The sequence below is a fragment of the Vigna unguiculata genome, chromosome 4 (genome assembly GCF_037176805.1).
Source record: "Vigna unguiculata cultivar grain cowpea cultivar isolate G323 ecotype 2 chromosome 4, ASM3717680v1, whole genome shotgun sequence".
Taxonomy (NCBI): domain Eukaryota; kingdom Viridiplantae; phylum Streptophyta; class Magnoliopsida; order Fabales; family Fabaceae; genus Vigna; species Vigna unguiculata.
Window position 1 is genome coordinate 19977432 of NC_140795.1, and position 23794 is coordinate 20001225.

Consider the following 23794-nt stretch of genomic DNA (forward strand, 5'->3'; position numbering starts at 1 on the left):
ACCACCCAGGCGACGTCACCCTTTCACTAACGCCATCACCAACATCTCTCTCCCTGCTAGTGGGAACCCTTCACCTTGGACCACTATACGGGGGAAACCGACCCTAACGAGCATCTCAAAATATACATAACCTATGTCGCCCTCTATACATCCCACGACGTCGTCTTCTGCAAAGCTTTTCCCACCACCCTCAAAGGTCCTGCCCTTGAATGGTTCACTACCCTCCCACCATACTCCATTGACTGTTTTGACACCCTCTCCCACATGTTTACTACCCTTTTCACTGGCAGCCGCCCACATCAAATCACAACCCTATCCCTTCTCAGCGTCAGACAAGAACAAGACGAGACGCCATGGGCTTTCATCGACCGCTTCAACAAGACCGCCCTCTGCACACCCCACCTCAACCAAGAAATGATGCTGTAATGTATAGCTCTCACCCTCAAACTCAATTCATTTGCTAATAACGTCTACCTCCACCTCCCATCCATGCATGAACTCAAGCTTCGTGTCACAAACTACTATTTGCACCTATTCGCATGAAAAAGTAGTTGTTTTAAAGTATTTTACATAAAAAGTATATTAATACAAAAAATGCAACAAACCTATAACAGTAAAAAGTAAGTAAATTTATTAAAAAAAATTCTCGTTAACAACTAATTTTAATAATAATCATTATTATGAATAAAAAATTATAATTAGTTTCTAAATTAGTTTATAAAATTTAACTATCAAGATTTTGATTACTAAATAAAATTGGTCATTAAAAATTAACTATAAAAATTTTTCCTACCAAATAATTAATTTTTAAATTAATTTTTAATTAATTAATGATCAATTTAATAAGTAATTATAATTTTTTATTATAATGATATATAATTTAATAATAAATAATTTTTTATTTTATAAATTAGTATTTCCATTGTTCACCGTATGAGTTGTATTATGTGAGCCATCTGTCAAGCTATATTCTTTCCCATTTATTTTTTATCTTTTTCTTACTTACAACTTTCCATATCCTGTCCATTCCTCACCAACACTTCAATCACCTGCCAAGCTATATTCTTTCTCATTTATTTTCTTTTTTCTCCTTTTTCTTACTTACAACTTTCCATAGTGCCCATTCCTCACCCACACTTGAATCACTTCACATATGCCTCACATCCCTTCGCCACACCTCCAAATTACTATTATTGTATGCTCTCACCCACTCCATCTGTACCAAACCTACTCCTGCGAGAGAGGGGTTGAAGAAGAAAGGGGCGGTGCGCTGTTGAGAGGGAGAAGAAAGTGGGGCCGTGCAGTGGTGATTTCAGAGAGATCCGGTGGTCTGAGAAAAGATTCAACAGTGAAGAAGGTAATTCAGAGGAAAGGTGAAAATTGGTGGAGGAAAATTAGGCTTTTGTCAAAATTACTAACGAGAAAATCAGTTTTATTTTTTAGTCCATAATTTTGTAGGCGGTTTAAATCACATTTATACAACTGTCCATTTTTATATTTATTCATCAGTAAAAAATGATTTTAAAACCAAAATGTAACCTGAAATTTTTACTAAATAATAATAATATTAATAGGATTAAAGTTTATGATTAGAAGATGCAGAGGCCAAGAGGTGGTTGGCCATGAAACGAAGGTAGAGAAATAACAAAATACATAATTCTTGTTCTTCCCTTAACCACACAACACACATGCATGAGGAAACCCTAAATCGAAATGCTTGAAAGCAGAAGAAAGCATAATGCATTATTTGTTAGTCTTGACGGGGAGAGGATCAATCTTGACAGGAAAATTAGCAATCTCATCCCTCCAGGCGCTCCTGCAGGAGGAAGCGTCGATGGTGTTCAAGGCAAGCCAGACGGCGGTGTTGCACTTGAAGCCCGACCCAAACGCCATCTGCCACACCCTATCACCCTTCTTCACCCTCCCCTTCCCCTCACAATACGCCAACTCGTACCACACGGAACTCGAAGAAGTGTTTCCGAACCTGTAAAGGGTCATTCTAGAAGGTTCCATGTGCCAGTCTTCCAGCTCCAAACTCTTCTGCATGCGGTCCAGCACAGCTCTCCCTCCCGTGTGGATGCAGAAGTGGTCGAATGCAAGCTTGAAGTTCGGCATGTACGACTCGATCTTCGTCTTCAGCACCTTCCTCTCGATTAGGTTTGATAAGAACTTTATCTTTTCCGACAGTGGGAGAACCAGAGGCCCCAGGGAGGTGATGTGGACTTTCAGGGCGTCGCGTGCCACGTTCATCAGCTCTTTCGACAGCGACACACCCACCTTGTTCTCCTCGTCCTCCTCCTGGAACACACACCTGTAGCTGTTGTCGTCGCCGCCCACGTGCGTCCGGAGCGTGTGGAGGAGCTGGTACTTTGCGCGCCGCCGGTCCGACGGGTGGCTGGAGAGTAGCGCGGCGGATCCGCCCATGCGGAATAGACAGTTCACCAGTAGCATCGACGGGTTGTTGCCCCAGTACATGCTCGATATCTCATTTTCCGTGCTCAGAACCAGCGCGTACGAGTTCGGGTGTGCCTGCAAATAAAAAAAATAGGGCAAAATCAGTAAAAATAAATATATAATTTTTTAATCCTGTGCATCTCTGTTACCGTATTAATTCTGAGTTATTCATCTACTTTTGGTAGATATATCTATAAAAATGTTTATTTTAACTTTTGATCTGTCTCATATCAGCGACCCACTTTACACCCAGTAAATATTACCAGTTTTCCATTGAAGATGGGTCTACACTGGTACACGGTTCATCCACAAAAGTAAATTGCTCTACATCTTTAAAAGGGCCACTTCATCTCATCGTACAACTACTCACATTATTGATCCTGACCACTCAATCTCATCATAATACTCCTAATAAAGCTAACTTTTTTTATTCACTTTTTGGCGTCAAGTACGTGGCCCCACCCACGAGCCATGTAGGTGTTTAAAGCAAAAAACTATACAACTAGCACAAATGACGCCTAGAGAAATTATACGTGAAAATCCAAAATAATTAATCACAATGGGGACAAAATAGGTATGGCATCATGAAAATAAAAAAAATCCATATTAAAAAAATAGTGAAATAAATTAGAGGGAATGAATTTCGGCATAGTTTCACCTTTTAAGTTTTTTTTTTTGTTTAGTTTTGGTTTGATTATTTAATTTTTAAAATTTGAATTATTTTTAGACATTCTAATCTTCTTCGATCCAGGTAAAAGAGATTGCTGACCTAATATTAGGTGGAGCCAAGAAACAAGATAATGGGAGTAAAATGACATGTATGGTTTTCCTTTTACATTGTTTTAGTTATAGTTTATAGAGAAACATATAATATTATTTTTAAGTTTACCTAACTTTTGTCGTTACCATAATGTATTTTTTTTTTTTTTGTATTTTGAAATATGAGACTCAACGATTTGTTACTAATTTACAAAACAATACCGTATCATTACTAAGATGATGATAAAAATGTATGAAAAAGAAAAGGTAATATTTTTCCTTTTTATTTATAAATAATATATATATATATATATATATATATATATATATATTTAATAATATTTTTCCTAAATATCTAAACTTCAATTAATGTCTGAGGCTCTAGCAAGTTTGGTGGGAAAAGACTTTCGGCCTTAAAATTCATATGATCATCAAATTGGGCTCATGTGGGCATTAAATTTTCAGGGTACAAGGTTTAAATGCCTATGAATGGATTATGAGCTTTTATTGGTACAAGATAGGGTGGGTAACAATCTCTGCCGGACAAACAAATCTCATTTTATCTTTATTCCTAACTCCTAGAGACATTTAGTTCTAACAGGAGTTTGATTTCATTAATAATAGGTTTATTTTTCTTATAAAAATATACAATTAAAAACAGAAAAAATATGGAAAAAAATTAATCGAAGAAAAAAAAAATGAAAATGAAAATTAATCGAAGAAAAAAAAATGAAAATGAAGTACTATTATGTATGTATACATTTTTTCTAAAAAAATAATATTTTAATCTATCTTTTATAATTTATTTTTAATTTAATATTTGTGATTATTTATTTAAATTATTTTTAATGATGTGATATGACGATCTAATAATAATTAAAATAGTAAATTAAAAATAAATAAAAAAAATAAATTAAAGTATATTTTCTTTTTCTACTTACCTCAGATTTATCTTTCCTTTTATTTCTTATGACAATAATTAATATATTAGTTTAATATTCATTTATACGTGTCTCCCACGTCTTTTCTATAAATATAAGCAGGTTCTTAGTAAATTGTGCACTGCTGATGACACTGTATCCGATACGCCTACACTGAAATAAAACGTGGCCCCACCCAACCGACTTACGTAGCTGTTACATGAAACCTGACATACTATATTTGACACTCTCAACTTTTCAAAAAAAAAATATATTTTGACGATCCAAAATTATATGCAATGAAATGAATTACAAGGGGAGAGATACACTTAATAAACTTTTACACATATTTTGTTAAACTAGTATAAATGATGTTAAAAAAATATTTTCAACTTTTTTTATATGATATTTATTCCTCTCCTTTTTTTTTTATGTCTCTTTCAATGTAACATTTTGGAGAAAAACAAATGCTACAAAAGTATTTCAAAAAAAATATACACTTTTCAATGCATAAACTATCGGTTTATGTTTGGGCACATGCAGTGCAAGTACAGAACAATACGTTGCAGAGGAATCAAAAGAACACAGCAACGTGTTGTGATTTTCTCCCATTAATGGAGAAACAGAGATAAGAGATGTAATTAATGACATAACAAATTAATGACATAACAGTTGAAAAGAAACAGAAAGAGGAAAAATATTGAAAAAGAATTTTGGAGGATCTACACATTGTTGATGAATATTTTTTAGACCCATGTGATAAAAGTTGGAGATATAACTTAAAATCGATGATTACCTAATATAATTTATGATAAAATAATATAAAAATAAGCATTTGTATTGTTAAATTATTCATATATTATATTATTTTGGAATAATAATATTGATACAATACTTTATATATGAAAAATGATGATAAAATGCTTTATAACAGATTTTTTAACACGCTTTTTATATTTATATTGTTCAAATTATGGAAATATTGTAGATTTGAATCTTATTTAATAATTATAGAGTACCTGTGAGAACTAGTACAAAATCAGATTTTTTTTTTCTGTTAAATTCAAGTTAAATTAGTATTTTTACTGGTGTGTCTCTTTTCGTGTCATCTTTACTATATGTTATTTTCTCTCTTCAAAAATATTAAAAGTGTCTTTAGTTATGGTTTCTCATTTCATGCTAGTTTTAGTTTGATGTGAATCATTATTATTATTATTATCTACATTTAACATGATATGAAACTAAAAATATGGAACAAAATCTGCAACATATATCTAACACAAGACATGAAAATTAATGAGCATGAATGATAAGCGAGTACCAGAAGGAGCTGTTTGGCAAAGTCAACAGCAAGAACCCCTGCGCTGCACCCCATGCCACTGAGATTATAGGCCAGAATGTTCCCTCGAAGCTTGTATCGATTAATAATGGAGTCAGACAGGGACGGTGTGGGATTGAACAAGCAACAATTGACCACAAGTATCCCTATGTCCTTCGCTTCAATCCCAGTTTTCTCCAAAAGCTCATCAACAGCTCCGAAAAGCACCGTGTCGGTTTCCTTCCTTGCCTCGTCCAAAGTTAGCTTCGGCGGAATCTCCAACAGCCCCTCTGGAACATAGGTCCACGGTCCCAAGCCAGACCTGTCGAGAATCTTGGTGACGAGCTTGTAGTTTTCGTCGGAGAGAAACCCCACGCGCTTGGCTCTGTCCAGCAACGTTTCCTTGGAGCAAAGGCACGCAACGCTTGGCTTGAAGCATGCAAAGTCCACCAAGTAAACTTTGCAGGGTCGCTTCATTAAAAGGTGGTATAGCATTGCCATGGCCATGCATGATGCTATTATGATCCAACCTCGATGTTTTAACTCAGGGACGTAGAAACATGCTGTGGTCACAGCCAAAAGAAACGTGAACAAGATGTTTATGTTGAAATGGTGCAGCATTGTTTAGGGTATGCTGTTGAGTGAGAAGTTTTCTGCTGGGATTGTGAGGAGGGAGGGTGCAAATGATGGAAATATATATAGAGAATGATTCTTAGTGTAGTGTGAGTGTGGGCATATCGGTAAAGGAAGTTAAGAGGTGAAGGGTGGCAGCTAGAAGCCATAACTGTTAGTAATTGTTTTCGTCAGGAGTTAGCTTTGGTGTTAGTTTACAGTTGGTGAATGTCTTCCAAACAAAATAATAATATCACTTTATTTTATCAAATTAAATAAGGATGAAACTTATATTCCGGAGCAAACTATAGAAATGGAGACCCAAACCAACTTCTAAATACACAGTTTCGATTACTCATCTCTTTTAAAATGTTTTTCTCGGTATCGTAGTCTTAGTTTTCTTACATATTTACTTTCTTTGGTTTAATCATTTCTTGATTTTTGTTCTTTTTAGTTTATCTTCAAATATCCTCGGTTTTGTCATAGAGTTTTCCTTTTCTTGACCTCCTCTCAGTTAAGCTTAAATTTGTTACATCTTTCACTTTGATGATAAATTCTTGATGGGTTGATGGGAGGTTCTTTAAAGAGCTAAACATCAACATATGAGCGAGTGAATACACTTTTGAGAATGCATACACTTTTAATAGTGAAACATGAGTGAATTAAGTATAAACACGTAAGGAGTAGTGAGATCCATTTGATAATTTTATATACATTAGTTGTGTTAACCACTTACTATGTTTTGTATCAGCTCTTGTTTTCTGTCTCTCACTACAGGATATACTAATTTTTAACACTCCACAATGTTCCATAAGAGTTCGACCTTCGTAGAGGATACCAATGTCATTGTGTCCAGGATTATCAAGCTGAATAGCAAACTTGTCGATCTTGGAAGGGAGTACATACATGACAAAAAATTATTTCCAAGAAGCAAAACAAGTGTTATTTGCACCAAGTGTGAAGGTTATGGACACGAATTTTATCAATGTCCTAATTTGGATGCAAGTTCCATGACTCATGAAAACCTCAAGGATTATGTTATATACTTGAAAGAGGTGGAGAGGATTGTTGTGCAAAAGGTCGAAGTGCTAAACAAAGTGAGATGAGAGCAAACAACACAAAGAGAGCACGAAAAGAAAGATAATGAGGAAAGAGTGCCAAGAGAAAAGGAAAAGGAAAGACAAGAGAGAGAGCACAAATGCTATTGCAACGACCGAAGATGTTGGAAAAAGCAAGACCAATGGAAGAATTAAAGAGAGAACGAAAAAAGAAAGAGCTAAGAGAAAGAAGATAAAAAGAGCTAAAAGAGAGAAAAGAGAAACAAGAGAATGAAAAAGAAGAACAAAGAGAGAAACTAGAGAATAAGTCTCTCCTCACACCCCTTACATACATGGTTGAGATGAAATCCTTAAAAGGGGATTACAATACTTTGAACTGTTGTTCCCATTTACATCATCATGATTATGCATTTTCATTGGGAAACATACTAATATGTCTCTTTTTATACATTAAGGAGCAATGGCATAAGCAATGGGGTGAAGAAAAGATGATAGAAAAAGAAGAAACAAGATTTGAAACACATGAACTTATTTCTAATACTAGCCTTGTTTGTGTGTCATGCAACGAACCTATTTAGAGACTCTTTTTCTCTTCTGTGATTTATGTAAGTGTTCTTCTTTGTTGTTCCATTGTTCATAGAACAATTGTGTTGAAACTCTTTGATGTATTTTGTAGGTTGGTCTTTGACCCTGGAGGACAATCTCTAAGAACCTTAATAATAAGAGATATGCCTCTCCCAAGATTCCAATTTCAACGTAGATAGCATTTTATTTTTGTCTTTAAACTATTCTGATTTTGCGTGCTTTGAGCATTTATGTTTGTGTGTTTGTTTGTAAGTAACAAAATGCTAAAATTCAAGGTCGAATTTTCTCCAACCCAAAGGCAATGATGGAGGCATGACTAGGACCGTCATAGGGATTTTGGAGCAATTGATAGAAGCATGCCCAAGACCATCAGAGGGATCTTAAATTAGCTTCGATTTATAGAATAAGAACCTTTCAGTTTGTAATTTTGTGTTTGGACTTTATTAAGCTATTAATCATGTTGGGCATTTTGTGTTTAGGCCCATAGTATATTAACCTTTGTGGACACATTTGTAGTCAAATTTGAGTACATGAAAATTTGAGTTTTTCTCGCAAGTCTCTAGGTTCTCCTTTGAACCATTGATCCTTATCTTTGAATCTTCGATTCAAAGTGGCAAATCTTCCTCATTTATCTTAGAATTTTCTATAAGTGGTGTGGCTTCCTTCTGTTTCTTATCTCATGAATTAAATGTCACCCATCTTCCCCTTTGTTGAATTTCGTTCTAAGGTTTTTACCCCCTTTTGCCCAAGACACGTTTTCCACTCCTAAACCCGAAGATGATCCTTCATCACCACTTGGGAAGTGACACATGGCCACTACCTTTGTGGGAAAGCTCTCCACTAACAACTTGTCGTATGGCCTCCATGTCTCTCCACCAAGCTAGGGTTACAAAATTAATCACCTAAGATTAGCTTAAGCTAGGCGTAAATATTGTTCTACAACTTAAGCAAGGTTGATAAAAAATCCTATACTACTTGGCCTTTAATACAAGTCCTAAAACAAATCCTATACGCTACATGACCATTAAGAAAAACCGTCGGTAATAGTCAAAACCCGTCGCTAAATCAACATTACCGATGGATTATCGACAATCAAAAATCCGTCAGTAAAATGCTTGTCGGTAAAATTTTACTGACAGAAATCATGTTTCGTAGGTTTTTATCGACAGAAAAATCAGTCGGTAATTATCGATGAAAAATCCATCGGTAAATCTGTCGGTAATTACCGATTGAAAAATTCGTCGGTAATTACTGACCAAAAAATCCGTCGGTAATTACCGACCGAAAAATCCGTCGATAATTACCAAAAAATCCGTCGGTAAATTTGTTGCATTGTTCATCTTCTTCCTCCTCCCTCTTTCAATTTATTTTTCGTTTTTTTTCGTGGACGCCGTCGACTTCGCCGTCGCTGCCACCATCGCTAATGCCACCACCGCCGTCGTCTTCTTCTTCTTCTCATTCTTCTCCTTCATCTTCTCCTTCTTCCTCTTCTTTTTCTCCTCTTTCTCTTTCTCCTTCTTCTCTTTCTCCTTTTTCTTCTTCTTCTCCTTCTTCTCTTCTTCTTCTTCTTCTTCTTCTCCTTCTTTTTCTTCTTTTCTTCTTCTTCTCGTCTTCTTATAAGGTGAGATTTGGGCGGGAAAATTCCCGCTTCTTTTACTGACGGATAAATCTGCCGATAAAAAAAAATTATCAACGAATTTTACCGACATATTTACCATTGGTAGTAAAAAGTGATTCAAAATTTGTAAGTGGGCAAGTATAAAAAAGTTTTCAAGCACGAGATCCACAGATGATGTAATACTTATCTCAGGTTCAATCTCTAATTTCGCTATTTGATTCATTCGAACTAACATTTGTCCCCAAAGAGCATAACACCATTCAAAACTGATGAGTACTAAGAGATTGGGGAATAATTGATTTGTGATCTAGGCAATGTTAAGCTTTCCCAGCACTAGTTCTAGCTTACAGATCACTTGTCTTAAAACAAGCTCTTAAGATTCTTGGATTGGGCCCTTTGTACGATTTATCACAACAAGAACCATCCCAGACGAAGAAAAGGATAAGATGGTGTTCAAAAGAAATCCTACGTGGTTGACGATGATTGATTTCTTTTTTGTTGAGGGTTCTTTACGTCATTACTAAGATATGTGTCGTTGATACATGGAAAGTGGTTGATCGAGAAAATCCATTAGGGTCCATGTCACATCATTGGACAATCTCTGGCAACTAAAATTATACTCGCCAAAAGCTTGCTAATTTGCGGCATATGTCCCTTGAGTTGTTACATTCTATTATTTCCCCTTGGCCTTTCAATAAATGGGTTCGTTTCTCTAGGGTGATCCGTTGATGAAGGATTGACCCCAACCAAGGATGGAGGCACATGCTTAAGAAGACTAAGCATGTTTAGAAAGGAAGTTCACTAATCCTTCATCCATGTTCATTGTTTTCATTATGTTTGAAATCCCCTAAGTTGACTTAGTTGAATCAACCTTAGTTGACTTGTTGACCTTGGACTAGGTTTGACTTATTGACTAGAGCTGACTTGACTTAAGCCAACATGTAATCCTTATTTATGTGTTTTGTAGGTTTAAGTAAAGTTAATTGTGGTGGATGATGTGGCACAACCCTAGTAGAGAAGTGGAGATGGTGTAGAGCATATAGGTGGAAGAGAGAGAAAAGGCAAAAAAGCATAAAGTAGAAAGCATAAAGCAAATGTACCTTTGTACCTTTGGTCTCCTTTTTTTAGCACACTTTGGCCACTTTTGAAGACATATGAGACATTTTCTTAGTATCCTTTAGTGATAGAACGAAATTAGCCTTGCACCCACCATAATTAACTCATTTGTCTCTCATTTTTGTAACCTGAATTGACCTAGTTTCTAAAGCTAGGGTTAGGTTTCTGTAGAGACATCCTTAGGTATCTTTTATTTGCTTAGAGGCCCCTAAACTCTTCTATATAAGGGGTGCTCCTAGACATGTGAAAAGGTTGAACATTTTGAAGTAAAAATCACTCTTGTGTATCAACCATTTTCGTCAGGGCTTCTCCTCCAAGGAGTGAAGGCTCTTCTTTTCCTTATCTTGCTTGCAAGTGGCGGCTTCATCACTCATCTCTAGGGTTGGCTTGGCTTTTCCCCCCTATGAGTGGTGTGTTATTTTCAACCATTTCCATCTTTTTTGCTTTACATTTTCTAGTTTATTTATCTTAATTCAATTCGGTTTTATGTTAGGTTCTTCATCTTATTTTGTTTTCTTGAATCAATCCATCCCTTTCTCACTCTAGAACCCTTAGAAGTGAACCTTCAGATCCATGATTCATGTTATTCATCATTTGCTTCATTTAGGAGTAATTCTAATTAATCATTTTCATCATATTTTCTAAAGTGCCCTCCCTAACTGAATCATTCATTAGTTGTCGTAAATCATTAGACATTTGTTTTTCTAAAATAACCAACTTTAGAAGCATATGTTGTATGTCATGACAAAGTGTTCTAAATTCTGAAATTTCAAAAAATCTCTGATGGACTGGGAAAGTGGTATTAACAGTTACAAGTAATTATACAAAGTTTTTGTTACTTGTATCTTCCATCATGTTGTATAATATTTTATCATTTTCATACCATTCTTGCTCAATATTTTTCCATTGTTGATCAACTCACAACCTTTCACCTATGACTTCTAGTTTCTCTTTCACTCCATCCATCAATAACACAACTTCCCTATATGATGGTCCATTGGTTGCTACAACTTTTTTTGGTGATGCATATTATTGCTATCGAGAACTAAATGGCATTACTAGAAAAATAGGAAATAGTTGTTGGCACAAGCAAGCTTGAAGAAAAGAATTGATAAAGCTATGTGCATGAAGATCTTAAGTGTTTGATAAAGTTTGATGAAGATTGATGAAGATTGATGAAGATCCACTTGAAGATTTAGTTTTAGTGTGTTAAATCTGAAAATAACATGTTAAATGTAATGGTTTAGTGTTATACAATGTTGGTAGGCTATATGACATAGGTTAGATATCTTGTGTGCCCTAGTGCATCTCTTTTAATCTGTTAAAATAGGTTTTAACAGGTTAAAAGGCTTATTGTATATAGTTTCTGGTATGAATGCATTCAGTCAGTTGAATTATTTTTCAATCGACTGATTTCATTTAAGTCAGGTGAAATCAGTTGACTGTACGGAAAATTCAATCGAATGATTTCACTTAAACCAAAACTATATAAGTTGTGTTTTCGCGAGCAGAGGTGTGAATCTGAGTTTTTCTGATCGAAATCGTGTCATTTATCTCTGGGAAGCATTCTCTCTCTACAATACACAGCTGCAACTCGTGTTTGAAGATCTTGGTTGATCTTGGAGGCATTTTGGTTTGTGAGTAGCTTGAAGAACAAATGTATGGTGTGCTAGGGACAACCACCATCAGGTTTGGACGTTCTTGTGCCTCTAGATGGTTTGCCTGATGTGATTTCAGGTCTGCAAGTGTGATTCTTGTAGGTTGTAGTTCTAGATTTTTGTGAGTCAAAAATCTTGTGTGCTTTGTGTTCAAAAGTGTAATCTTGGTGTTTGATTTGTAAAACTTTTGAATATAGTGGAAACCAGGCTCAGGTTGTCTTGGAAAACTGGATGTAGCTCTGTGATTGAGTGAACCAATATAAAAATAGTTGTGCATTCTTCTTTCCCTCATCTCACTCTCTTTGAAACAATTTAAAAACTCAAGAAAACCAAGCAATTTGATCTTTGGTGTGATTTAATGCGTTCTTGTGTAATCTGAGTCTTTATACTTGTTATAAATACTGATTGGAACATGTCTTGTATATAAAAGATTGTTGTTTGATTTGAATTCGCAAATTCTGCATTCTGCATAATTCTCCAGTATTTCAGCCGATTGAATTGCCTTTTTAATCGACTGTTTCATAGTATCAAGAACAATTTAGTCTGTTGTTTTATATTTTGATCAACTGAAAGTGTACTGGTCTGCTGCATTTACATCCAAACTTTCCAGTCCGTTAGATTCAATTGAAAAGAGATTTAAGCTTTCGAAAAAGTTTTATAAAGCCAATTCAACCCCCTCTTCTTGGCTAAACTCACCATTTCAAAACTAACAATAGTGACTGACTTTAGTTACTGAAAATGACAGTGACTAGTAACTGAGTTAGTGACTGGATTTTTTTCTAATTAAGTGGCATATTTAGTGACTGATTTTTCGGTCATAAAACAAGTCACAAAATTGGTGACAATCTCTTTGAAATAAGGAAACTTTACCTCCCAAACATGTCTTGGCACGTTTGCCTCCCTTCCAAAACTTCACTTTCACAAAACTCCTTCCCTCACTTTGTGCATTTTTACAAAACACATTGGCACAAAACTCCTGAGTCGCCCTCGCCCTTCACTAACCACCAGAATTTAATTAGGCCGCTTCACGAACTTGACCAGGCTTCTTCACAAACATGGCCCGTACAACCTAGAAGTAGGTCCACTAATCACGAACCAGCTTGAGGCCACCTCTCCACGAACCATATTAGCTTCCTTCACGAACCATACCAAGAAGTGAAACCCTAATATGGAGGAAGCATAAACCCTTCACGAAATATTAATTGGTAAAGTAAGTGAATGCAATATCTATTTCTCTAATTTATCTAGGGTTTTATGATGGGTTTAGGGTTTTACGTTTTGGATTTTCTTAGATGAGTTATGTTTATATTTGATCTCTTTTCATTTTGATTTTCTTAAACTGGTGTGTGAACCTTCTATGTAGTTTCTAGATTCGTGGTGTGTGAACTTACCGATGTGTGAAATATTGATTTGAGCTAGATGTATGTGAGTTAGGTTTTGGAGTGAGTTAGTGATCGAGTTTGTACTCTAACAAATAAAACAATTTAAATGTAGTACCCGAAAGTGAACCCAAGGTCGTCTCCTAGTGACCAATATCCTCAATTAAAGGAAGATTAACAACAGTTTCATTATACATCGAAGCAATGCACACATCAATTACACAAAGATTAAGCAATCCACATTCATTTAGCATGAATACAAAATGACTTAACCATCAAAATACCCATTACATATTAATCATACACAGATTTTGAATTACCTAAGGAGATTAATTGATGAAAAGCAACCCAAAATAGAACATAATAGAAGATTATTGAACAAAAAACCTCAAAGCTCATGCATTCTCTTCAGGGAATCAACAAAAAAGCTCTCTATGGAGATGGAGTTACAACAGAATATAACCAAAAGGTAATACATCATTTTATGAATTAAGGAGAAGAAAATGTGAACCAGAAGAGTTGAAAATTTGAATTAGATGAGTTAGAACAAAAATCCGTAACTGGGTGCTCTTCTAAATGTAGGAAAAATGAAAGTTAGTAGTTATGGCTCTCTTAAAACGAAAATAAGGGTTCTGGACCCTAAAAACCTAAACCCAAATGTGGTCACATCATTAAACATGTTCAGAAATACAAATATGCTATTTTGGGCAACTAAATTAAAAAATTGCCACTTTGGGCCTAAATGCTGACATGGAAAAAAGGCTGAAGTGGCATTGATGATGTGGCACAACTTTCTTAGCCCAAGATGAAGTGTCCAAGCCTAAAATTGATTCATAAAAAAGTCTTGAAAATAATTTCAAATGAAAATTAGACCAATTAAACCCAAATTAGTAAAAATCTAAACTATTAGGCCAATGAAGCCCAATACATGAAAATGCATTAACGGTAGACAATTAAGCACTAAACATTCATCAGGATGGGTACATAAATGTAAGAAAATATGGGAAAATAATGACCCATCAAACAACCCTACACTTAGCCTTTTGCACTCTTGGGAAAAATATTAAGCAAAACAAGGACAACCAGAAATAAAAAACAAAGAGAGACATGCACGAGTAATAAACAGACATAAATAAAAAGGACAAATGGAACACATCGAACGCACAAAGAGTCAAAGGTGCAAGATATCTATGAACATCATCCAAGAAATTCAAAACATGACAAGTGACTCAAGTAAGCTCAAAATGTGAATTGAATGCAAGAGAACCTCACAAAACATGCATTGTATCACTCAAATTTCTAGGCTACTATTTACTCTCTAAGCACCAATGAAAAATAAGCATCAAACAGACTAGGAAAGCTTCTAAAATCAACAACTCAAAATACATGCATATAGGGATTATGAGGACTTTTGAAAGTTGTAATGAGGTTGAGGACATGGTGTGGAATGTATGGATAAGTAGCTAAGAACCAAAGTAAATAGAGGGGCAAGTAGGAGTAAGTCAAAATCAAGCATGAAGGCAACCCCAAACTCCTACACTTCTAGTTCCATCTCCAATCCTCATAAAATGGGCACAACCATATCCTCCAAGAGTGAAGTAAGTGCCTAAAAATTAAAAGAAACGCATGCAAAGGTTTCCCAAAAGATGAGCATAAATCTAAAACAAAACAAAACAATTTCATCACAAATTAGGATTGCCCTCACACTTAAACTACACATTGTCCCAATGTGGCAGAAACACAAGATTTGACAATCAAATATCAGCGGACGAAATTGGACAAGTGTAACAAAAGTAAGGGAGATAGAAAGAAGACTCCCTAAGTCATGGTGGGAGAACATAAATGGCATCTATACGACCAAGAAAAAAACTTAGAGTATTAAGATGAAATTATAAAGTGGTTGATGTTTTAAGGAGAACTCTTGTTGGTGTATGATAAACCTCTTGTCGCCTAGAGATTTAGTAAAACTCGATTTCCTCACCAATACTACTTAATATAGCAAAGTGGTCAACCAAGGATAAATCCAAAAGATAGGCAAGGCAAATGAGTGATTTATTTAACTTATCTTATGGAAATGAGGAAATCTAATAAAATGTTTTCAAACCAAAACTGAAACAATGCGAAAATGCAAAATGTTTGGTGAAATGCCTAAGTGAACTAAGATACACCTAAGGTGATTGATGAAAAGCTAGAAGTAACTATTTATGCATATGTATGAATATGTAATGCAATGCTCCTAAATTCAATATAACTATGCATGATGCTTCTAACACCTAAATGAAACCTAAATGAACCACTAAAAATGAATCAAAGCTCAATTATGCAAAATTCTAAAATCTAAAAGTTCTCCCGAGAGCAACCGCTTGCGTAGACACATGGCAACGTTTTAACTCAAATTCTAAGGCATGAATAAAAAACGTAATAATGAAGAATGTCTAGGAAGGGTCTCTATTGAACATAGGAACACGAATCACTTAAAAATGTTGAGTATAGCTCGAGATCCTAATTGATAAACCTTAATTAACGGTTTTAACTAACTTATGAATGAGCATGAAATTGGATGCAATGAACGATGAATTTTATGGAAAAATGATGCAGAAACCTTACTTACAATGGCATGACAAAGATGCAAACATGAAATAAGCACAAACAACAGAAAATCATAGAATTCAAAATCAAAGTGTACTAGAACAGAAATTCAAAACTGCAGAATTGAGTAAAATGATTCAAGTAGCTTGGTTTATGTATGATTGATCATAGATTGAAAGACATTTGATATCTAGTTAGATGACCACGCATCTCTGAAATTCAAGAAGATTCCATATGATATTCAATGTTGATTTAGATCAATATCACTCAAGCTTTATCGTTCTTGAATCACAAACTTAATTTAGCCAAAGAAAGAAAATCATGGTAAATGATCGATGGAAATGAAAGAAAATCATCAATATAAAGAACAATAACGTATTACAAACAAATTGAACGGTAGAAATGAACACAATCCTCATTGTACATCTCGACGAAACATCAAAAAACAACTAAAAATGTGCAGGAATAGTATAGCGAAAAACATAATATGGTTTTATGGTAGTGGTGAATGTGTGGAGGTGGAGAGTTTTTGGAGAGAGAGTGGATGAAGTGTGTATTTCAATTGTGCTTTGGTGCCACACATAACAGAAAACCAGAACCTGTACTGGTTCTACAAGTTTCTAAAACTAATTTAACTACCACGTTTATGCCTAAACTACTTTGCATTTCCACTTGGAACTTGGGTGACAGGTTCTCCAACAACTAGCACAACTTCCATCAGGTCATTTACATGTATTTGGTGATGTTTCAACATCCACATGACCTACTGCAATTGGTAAATGAATCCAACTTGCTCATAGAAGCTCCCAATCCACTCATTTAATGGCCTTCCACATGTTAACCTTGCATGGTTCGGATTCCACTTCATTTTTCACCTCAGCAACAACATTCCTCACTCAACTCCCTTTCAACAACTTTAACATGCACCACTACCTATACTACAACTAAGAAAACACCAAATCAAAATATGTTATGCCTACAACACACTAAAAAGAACTAAACATGCAAAAATGAGAATTAAGAGTGTTATGCATCTAGGGACCACTTTTCAACCATCTCAAGATCAAAACAAGTGTATTTTAATTCCCCAAAGCTTTCCCAAAAGGTGCCATCTCATTTGAATGTGAAAATCAAAATGTCAACTTTTCATCAAACTTTGGTCAACTTTTGCAACAAAAGTCAACTCTACCACTTGTTATCAATTTGGCTGGATCAGCTTTCTCCCATGGCTTTCTTTGGATATTTGCTACCTTCCTTGATCTTCATATGTTCATAGAACTCTAAAACCTCAAATGTAGATGTTAAGCACAACAAAACCTATTCAAAATCTCTTAAAACTAGACTAACACTAGGTCAATTCTACTTCTAAGCTTTCCAAACTAAGTTAAGACTATACTAATATGCTATTACCTATTCATGAACCTATTTCATGTATTAAACCTGGCCTAACTATTAGTACTCCTAATAATTATGCCAAAGGATGCATTGAAAACACCTAATTAGACTACTTTTGCAAAACTAGGCTAGAAACCTAACTAAACAAATTCTAGGCTAATGACTCCTAATTAACCACTTAAACCTACCCAGAAAAATGCAATTGGCTAAGAAAAACTCATGAGATAAGGGACTTATTAGTGTAGTGGTCTCATGGTCCAATATTTAGAGACACGTTGAATATATAATTGATTGATTAAAGTTGTTGTTTTATTTATTTTAATTATTTATTCCATGAGATATACATGTGTTTTTAAATTTGTGGTGCGCATTATATCATTAGAAAGCATGTGGCTTAATGGTTGGATTATGTGTTTGGTGTGGGAAGGGGTGCGACTTCCAATCTTGGCTAACCTATGTATGGGTTATATTATAACAGTAATAGAACGTTTGTAGTCCAACGGTTATAATAATTGCCTTCCATTCAATAGATTCGTTTCGACTTCCAAAAAATGCATTACTTTTCTTTCCAATTTTAATTATTTTATATTATTTTAATATATTCTGGCACATGAATAATGATATAAAAAAGTTATAAATTGTAATATATTATTTTATATTACAAATATTTGAGTGCATAAGCAGCGTTTGTAGTCCAACGGTTAGGATAATTGCCTTCCAAGCAATAGATCCGGGTTTGACTCCTGGCAAACGCATTATTAGTGAATTTCTTATTATAGGTATAAAATGGAAAAAATATTTCTTTGAAAGCCTACTTAACTGGAATAATTTTTAAATGACATTTTTTTCCTTCACCTTCATCATTTTCTTCCTACATTCCATAATTTTTTTTCCATTTTACATTTTTTTAAAGTTATTTTTACATAATTAAAAAATTAGAAAAAAATATGAAATGCAAGAAAATAGTTATGGAATGAGAAAGCACGTGGCTTAGTGGTTGAAGTATGTGTTTGGTGTGCGAAGTCAAAGTACGACTTTGAATCCTGGCTAGCCTACATATGGGTTGTATTTATTTTGTTTTTCTTCTTTTTCTTCCTTTAGGGTTGTGCTTGTTTGGTCATGTAAGGGGCAATTTTCTCCCTTTTCTCTCAATTTTTTAGTTTTGTTTGGTTTTGTTAGTAAGTATTACCACATGAAAGAAAGAAAGGACCAAGTTAATGGTTTTAAATCTCCAGATTTGTATCTTAATGTTTAGGGAACACAAACGGAAAGAATAAAAGTTGTTTTAAATGTTAGGGTTCTTTAGGGGAGAATGGTGACGACTGGTTAGGGTAAACACCCTAGGTTATATTAGTGTCCAAAGTGCTTAGAAAATAGAAGAATGAAAACAACAAGGCTGAAGCTAGAGAGAAACTATGGAGACTGGAGTTTGAGGCAACGAGGGAGACGTACTGGAAGGATTGTTGAACTAGGTAAAAGGAAGTCGAACATTTGTGTTTTATTTTATTTGCTTTCTGTATGATCATTGCCTAAGTTTATTTTTTTTTGGGGGGGGGGGGGGAGGGGGTCATTCGCCTATTAATTAAGCAGTGCTTAAAGATACCTTGTTGTTGATCCCAATACTAAACTTCTACCAAATCAGGGGAGCCTATATCTGATCCTGAGCAGTATAGAAGATTGGTTGGGAAATTGAATTATCTTACCGTTACTCGTCCTGACATTTCCTTTACAGTCAGTGTTGTAAGCCAATTTCTTAATTCCTCATGTGAAGATCATTGGAAAGAAGTCATTCGTATCTTGAAGTATATCAAAAGATCCCATGGAAAAAGGATTGTTATATGGTTCTAATAACCATATAAGAGTTGTTTGCTATTCAGATTCTGATTGGGCAGGATCTCCTTCTGATAAAAGATCTACATATGGATATTGTGTCTCCATTGGTGGTAACTTAATCTTGTGTAAAAGTAATAAATAAAATGTTGTAGCAAGATCCAGTGCAGAAGTAGAATATAGAGCTATGGCCTCAGCTGCCTATGAACTTATTTGGCTCAAGCAATTGCTTAGAGAGTTACAATTTGGAGATGTTACTCAAATGACACTTGTGTGTGACAATCATACTGCTCCTCATATTAGCTCCAATATTGTCTTTCATGGGAGGACCAAACACATTCAAATTGATTGTTATTTCATTCGGGAAAAGATCATGTCTGAAGACATCAAGACTGAGTTTGTTAACTCAAGTGATTAGTTAGCAGATATTTTTACTAAGTCTTTATGGGGGCCTAGAATTGATTATATTTGTAATAAGCTTGACACATACGATTTGTATGCTCCAGCTTGAGAGAGAGTGTTAGATTTTGGTTAGATATTGTTTGATATTACTAAGATATTGGTTAGATATTGTTTGATATTACTAAGATATTGTTAGATATTGTTAATCACAATATCAAACAATATCTTCTATTTACTCTATTTATTTTTAGTTACTCTTTTTAATTGTACCTCTTTCTATTAAAAATAGATTACCCTGTGTGTGGTTTATACACAAGGGAGATTAATCTCAAACCCCATTTTCTTTCTTCTCAACATATGCTATGATCGTATGACATATATGTTATATCAGAGTAGGTGATAATACATATGGTTCTAGCCTGGAGTAGATTAACGTGAAGATGAGACGAACTTGAGATTTTCTTTTGTTAAATTTTTGATTTTAAACAAATGGTAAAGACCATGTAACTTTATTTGCTGCTATTATTTAAAAAATGTCAGACAATTATTATTTCGACTTACGTGTTTAAGATTAGAAATAAACCTATGTTAACAAACTTGAAAATTATCGTTTTCGGCTAAACATGTATGTTTTTTTTTTTACTTTTCCTGACATCCTAAATTGGAGTGTTCCATTTTGGTATCAAAGCCTGGTTTTCGGAACATTTTTTGGATTTTAGGAAGTGAGCTCGTCTAGATATTGTTGTGCGAATCTGAATGGTGTTAATGTTTATGTTTAATTGTTTATTGCTTTATTATATGAAAGAGAGATGGCACATGGACCACAAAATTTGACAAGCTCTGTTAATGAGATTGGTCAAGCCATCCAGCGGCTGGTGGGTGCAATGCAACAATAGTCGCAGGTAGTGTAAGCACTAATCAATCACTCAAATATGAATGATTTTATGCGCTACAACCCACCGAAGTTCAACGGGAAAATGTCTACAAATGAGGGGCAGAAGTTGGAGTATGCTACGTTTTTGTCGATTGGAGAAACTGAGTATTGGTGGGGAGGTATGCAGCAAATGATGGAAGCTCGTGACAAGGCCATCAATTGGGCCAACTTCAGGACAAGATTTATGGGGTAATATTTTCCTAACAACGCCAAGTTTGATAGGGAAACATAATTCCACAATAGTTCTAATTTCTATAAAATTTCACAAAATAATTTTGATACTAATTATTTTATTAATCTACAAGAAACTTTTGTCCAAAAAAAAAATCCTCAAATTGCTAAAAAAATTGTGTAATATAATAAAAAAAAGAAACTAAATAATACAATCAAGACACAAGTGTGCAATCAAAGTATATGGAAACCAAAACAAAGTTGGAGGTGGCGTGAAAACCTCGTAACTATCGCCAGAAAAGTGCCCACAGGAGATGTCTGACACCACCCCTAATGAGCCTTCAAAACACAAAATTTTCGTTCAAAAACATCCACAAGCCATGCATTTGAGTTAAATGAAACCCAACTAACCTTAGTTTCTCGTTGTCGTTGTTAGTGCTCGCAAGGTTCGTCGTCCTTGCTGCTACAAAGGAAGCGTTAGAGGTTAAAACAATATGAAAATCCTTAAAATAATGGGTTCAAAACGCAAGAACGATGGTGGGGAAGCTAGAATAACAACAAAGGTCGTCTAGAGAGAAGCCGAAAGTAGTAGGGAGAGTGTTTGCAATGTCAAGAACATAAGCAGGAAAATCATGTAACTTAATTTGAGACACATGCTCATTGTATGGTTAGTGTGTGAATGTTTTGTTTGATTTGGGTGTAATGCATTCATTTGTATCTTTTGCGTGTTCGGAGAAGCTCATGTTACTTATGTGTGACCTAAAATGTGAGTTGGTGGTTTCTACGCTAGTATCGGGACAAGTCTCAACTAGTTCGGTCTGTGTTTGGTGTTCGATTGACGTAGTGGGACATAAGTTCAAAGGCAATTTGTTGTGTTTACCACTTGAAGGGTTGGATGTGATCCTAAGGATGGATTGGTTGACGGTCAATGACGTTCTCATGGATTGTGAAAAATAGAAGGTGATATTTTTGGACATAGAGGGCAGACATATAGTAACATCATGGGCAGTCTCCTAGGATATTGATGTGTCTTGAATTTTGTTAGTTTTCATTAGTCAAAGTGTTCATTTTTCCATTCTAGAATAGCTAATTTTAGCATATTAGGTAGAGCCGTCAAATTGGGTTATAACCCGCGAACCAACCTGGCCCACCACGGGTTGGAGCCGGGTTGGGTTGAACAAAAATGAAAAATTTCGGTACGGGTCAAAATTGGCCCGGCTAACTAAGAATCTAGCTCACCAGGGTTCAACCCGTGGTGAGCCGGGTTGGCTCACCAACCCACCAATAAATTCTAAATAATATTAAATTATATTATTGAAAACCTAAAACCCTAAACTAAATTCATTTCTCTATTTCTCGCTGTCTGGTTCGAACAAATAGCCGCATTTTCTCCTCTCGTCTTCTTCATTGCTGCTCTTAGGCTCCATAGTTCGTTGCTACTATCGTGACCGGGGTTCGTCACTGGCTTTCCTTTCAATAAGCTTCTTACCTGCTTCGCTGACTTCACTAATTCGACATTATTGCTCCTCTAAGACTGCTCGTTCACAACCAGGTTTGTTTCCATTACCGAGTATTTGTGAAGTGCTTCTACTTTGTTTGACTCATTTTCTATTTCATAGTTTTATATATTTCACTTCATGTTTTCTTTTAATAATTGACGAATGTCTAGAATTGGGTAATAAAACCCACTAAAAATAAAGCCATTCAATGGGAATTTTACCTTGCATACATCTTACTCTATTAACCCTGCTTAATAGATTGTGGAACAGGAATTTTACTTTGTGCAGTATATTCCTTACTGTGTCTTTTCAGGAATAGAAAGAGTTATAAAAGATGAGGCTTATTTTTACATGGCTTAAATCTAATTTTGTAGTTCTAATATGATTATTTTTTTGGTTAATACCAAACTCGTTTGATGTGAATTTTGTTGTTTATTTGAAGCCATTAATTAAATAATTATATTTAGTATAGGAACTTGGTGATTGAGTTGAATGAAGATGACCAAAACACTATTCATACTTAATTGGAACATCCATATATGGAAAATTTGTAGAATTTAAAACTTATCTCATTGTGAAATTATGCACACTGCATTCATTAATTAATGTTCTTCATCATGAATAACATATAATTAAATTCGTTAGGCTTATTTTGGAAAATGTCAGAATTGAAAGTGTGTATGCTAGATATCATCCATAGTGCATGTCAAGGTTAACAAAGCAAACCTGCCCCTAGATGTTATAGTTTAAATAACTAGAAAATAAAAATAGAAAAAAGCGTAAGTGGTTAACTCCAAATGTTTAGCTTATGTATATGAAGATATAAAGGCATAACAATTGGTTGCAATAGATAAAGTTTAATACAAATGAGCCTAAGAAAAGAGGATAAATATCATAAACAGTTTTAAATTCCATAATCTGGTTTATCATGATCTATATGCAAATTCCATAATTGAATTCGTGAAGCTTCTTTCGGAAAATGGCAATCATGGATAACTGATGAGTTCAAATTTTTGTCCTCATTTAATGTTTAAATTTGGGGATTTAATTGAATTTTTTGTGCTTAAAGATTGATTTAATTAGGATTTGTGATTACTGGATTTATTGAGTACATAAGGTGAAAATGATGTAAAAATTGATTTTAGTTGCATAAAATATTATTGGGTCATTAAAAGTGTGGATTTGAAATATTCAAAGTTACAAAATAGGTCCAAAATCAGCAAATTTTGGAAAGAATAGTCAGGAGCTAAATACACCCCCAGATTTTATTTACACACTCCTCTTGCAAGTGGACCACAAAAACGTGTTCTGCACCCCTAGTTTTTACTAAGTTGCACCCCTCCTACCACTTAAACTCCGCTCAACCAGATTATGCCATGTGGCAATCCCCACCTTTCAAATCAGGCTAACCATAGGCTGACACGTGTCATAATCCTCCACTCACCAAATTGACCAATCAGATCTTGCCATGTCACCATCTCCCAAAATGAAACCCTA

General features: G+C 34.8%; 1 protein-coding gene, 1 long non-coding RNA gene and 1 other non-coding gene across 3 annotated transcripts; 2 read left to right on the forward strand and 1 right to left on the reverse strand.

The window, feature by feature from the left end:
• Window positions 1-1034: 1034 nt before the first annotated feature.
• LOC146886911 (uncharacterized) lies at window positions 1035-2669 on the forward strand. Its single transcript, XR_014994688.1, has 2 exons — window positions 1035-1357; window positions 1785-2669. It is a non-coding gene; the product is annotated as an uncharacterized LOC146886911 (long non-coding RNA).
• Window positions 1546-6128, reverse strand: LOC114181562 (3-ketoacyl-CoA synthase 20-like). The gene is made up of 2 exons (XM_028068041.2): window positions 5455-6128; window positions 1546-2529 (listed from the first exon to the last, which is right to left on the reverse strand). Exons 1-2 carry the CDS (start codon window positions 6070-6072, stop codon window positions 1744-1746), a joined length of 1404 nt encoding a protein of 467 aa, XP_027923842.1. The 5' UTR covers window positions 6073-6128; the 3' UTR covers window positions 1546-1743.
• Window positions 6129-18144: 12016 nt separating this feature from the next.
• Window positions 18145-18216, forward strand: TRNAG-UCC (transfer RNA glycine (anticodon UCC)). The gene has a single exon. It is a non-coding gene; the product is annotated as a tRNA-Gly (tRNA).
• Window positions 18217-23794: the final 5578 nt, after the last annotated feature.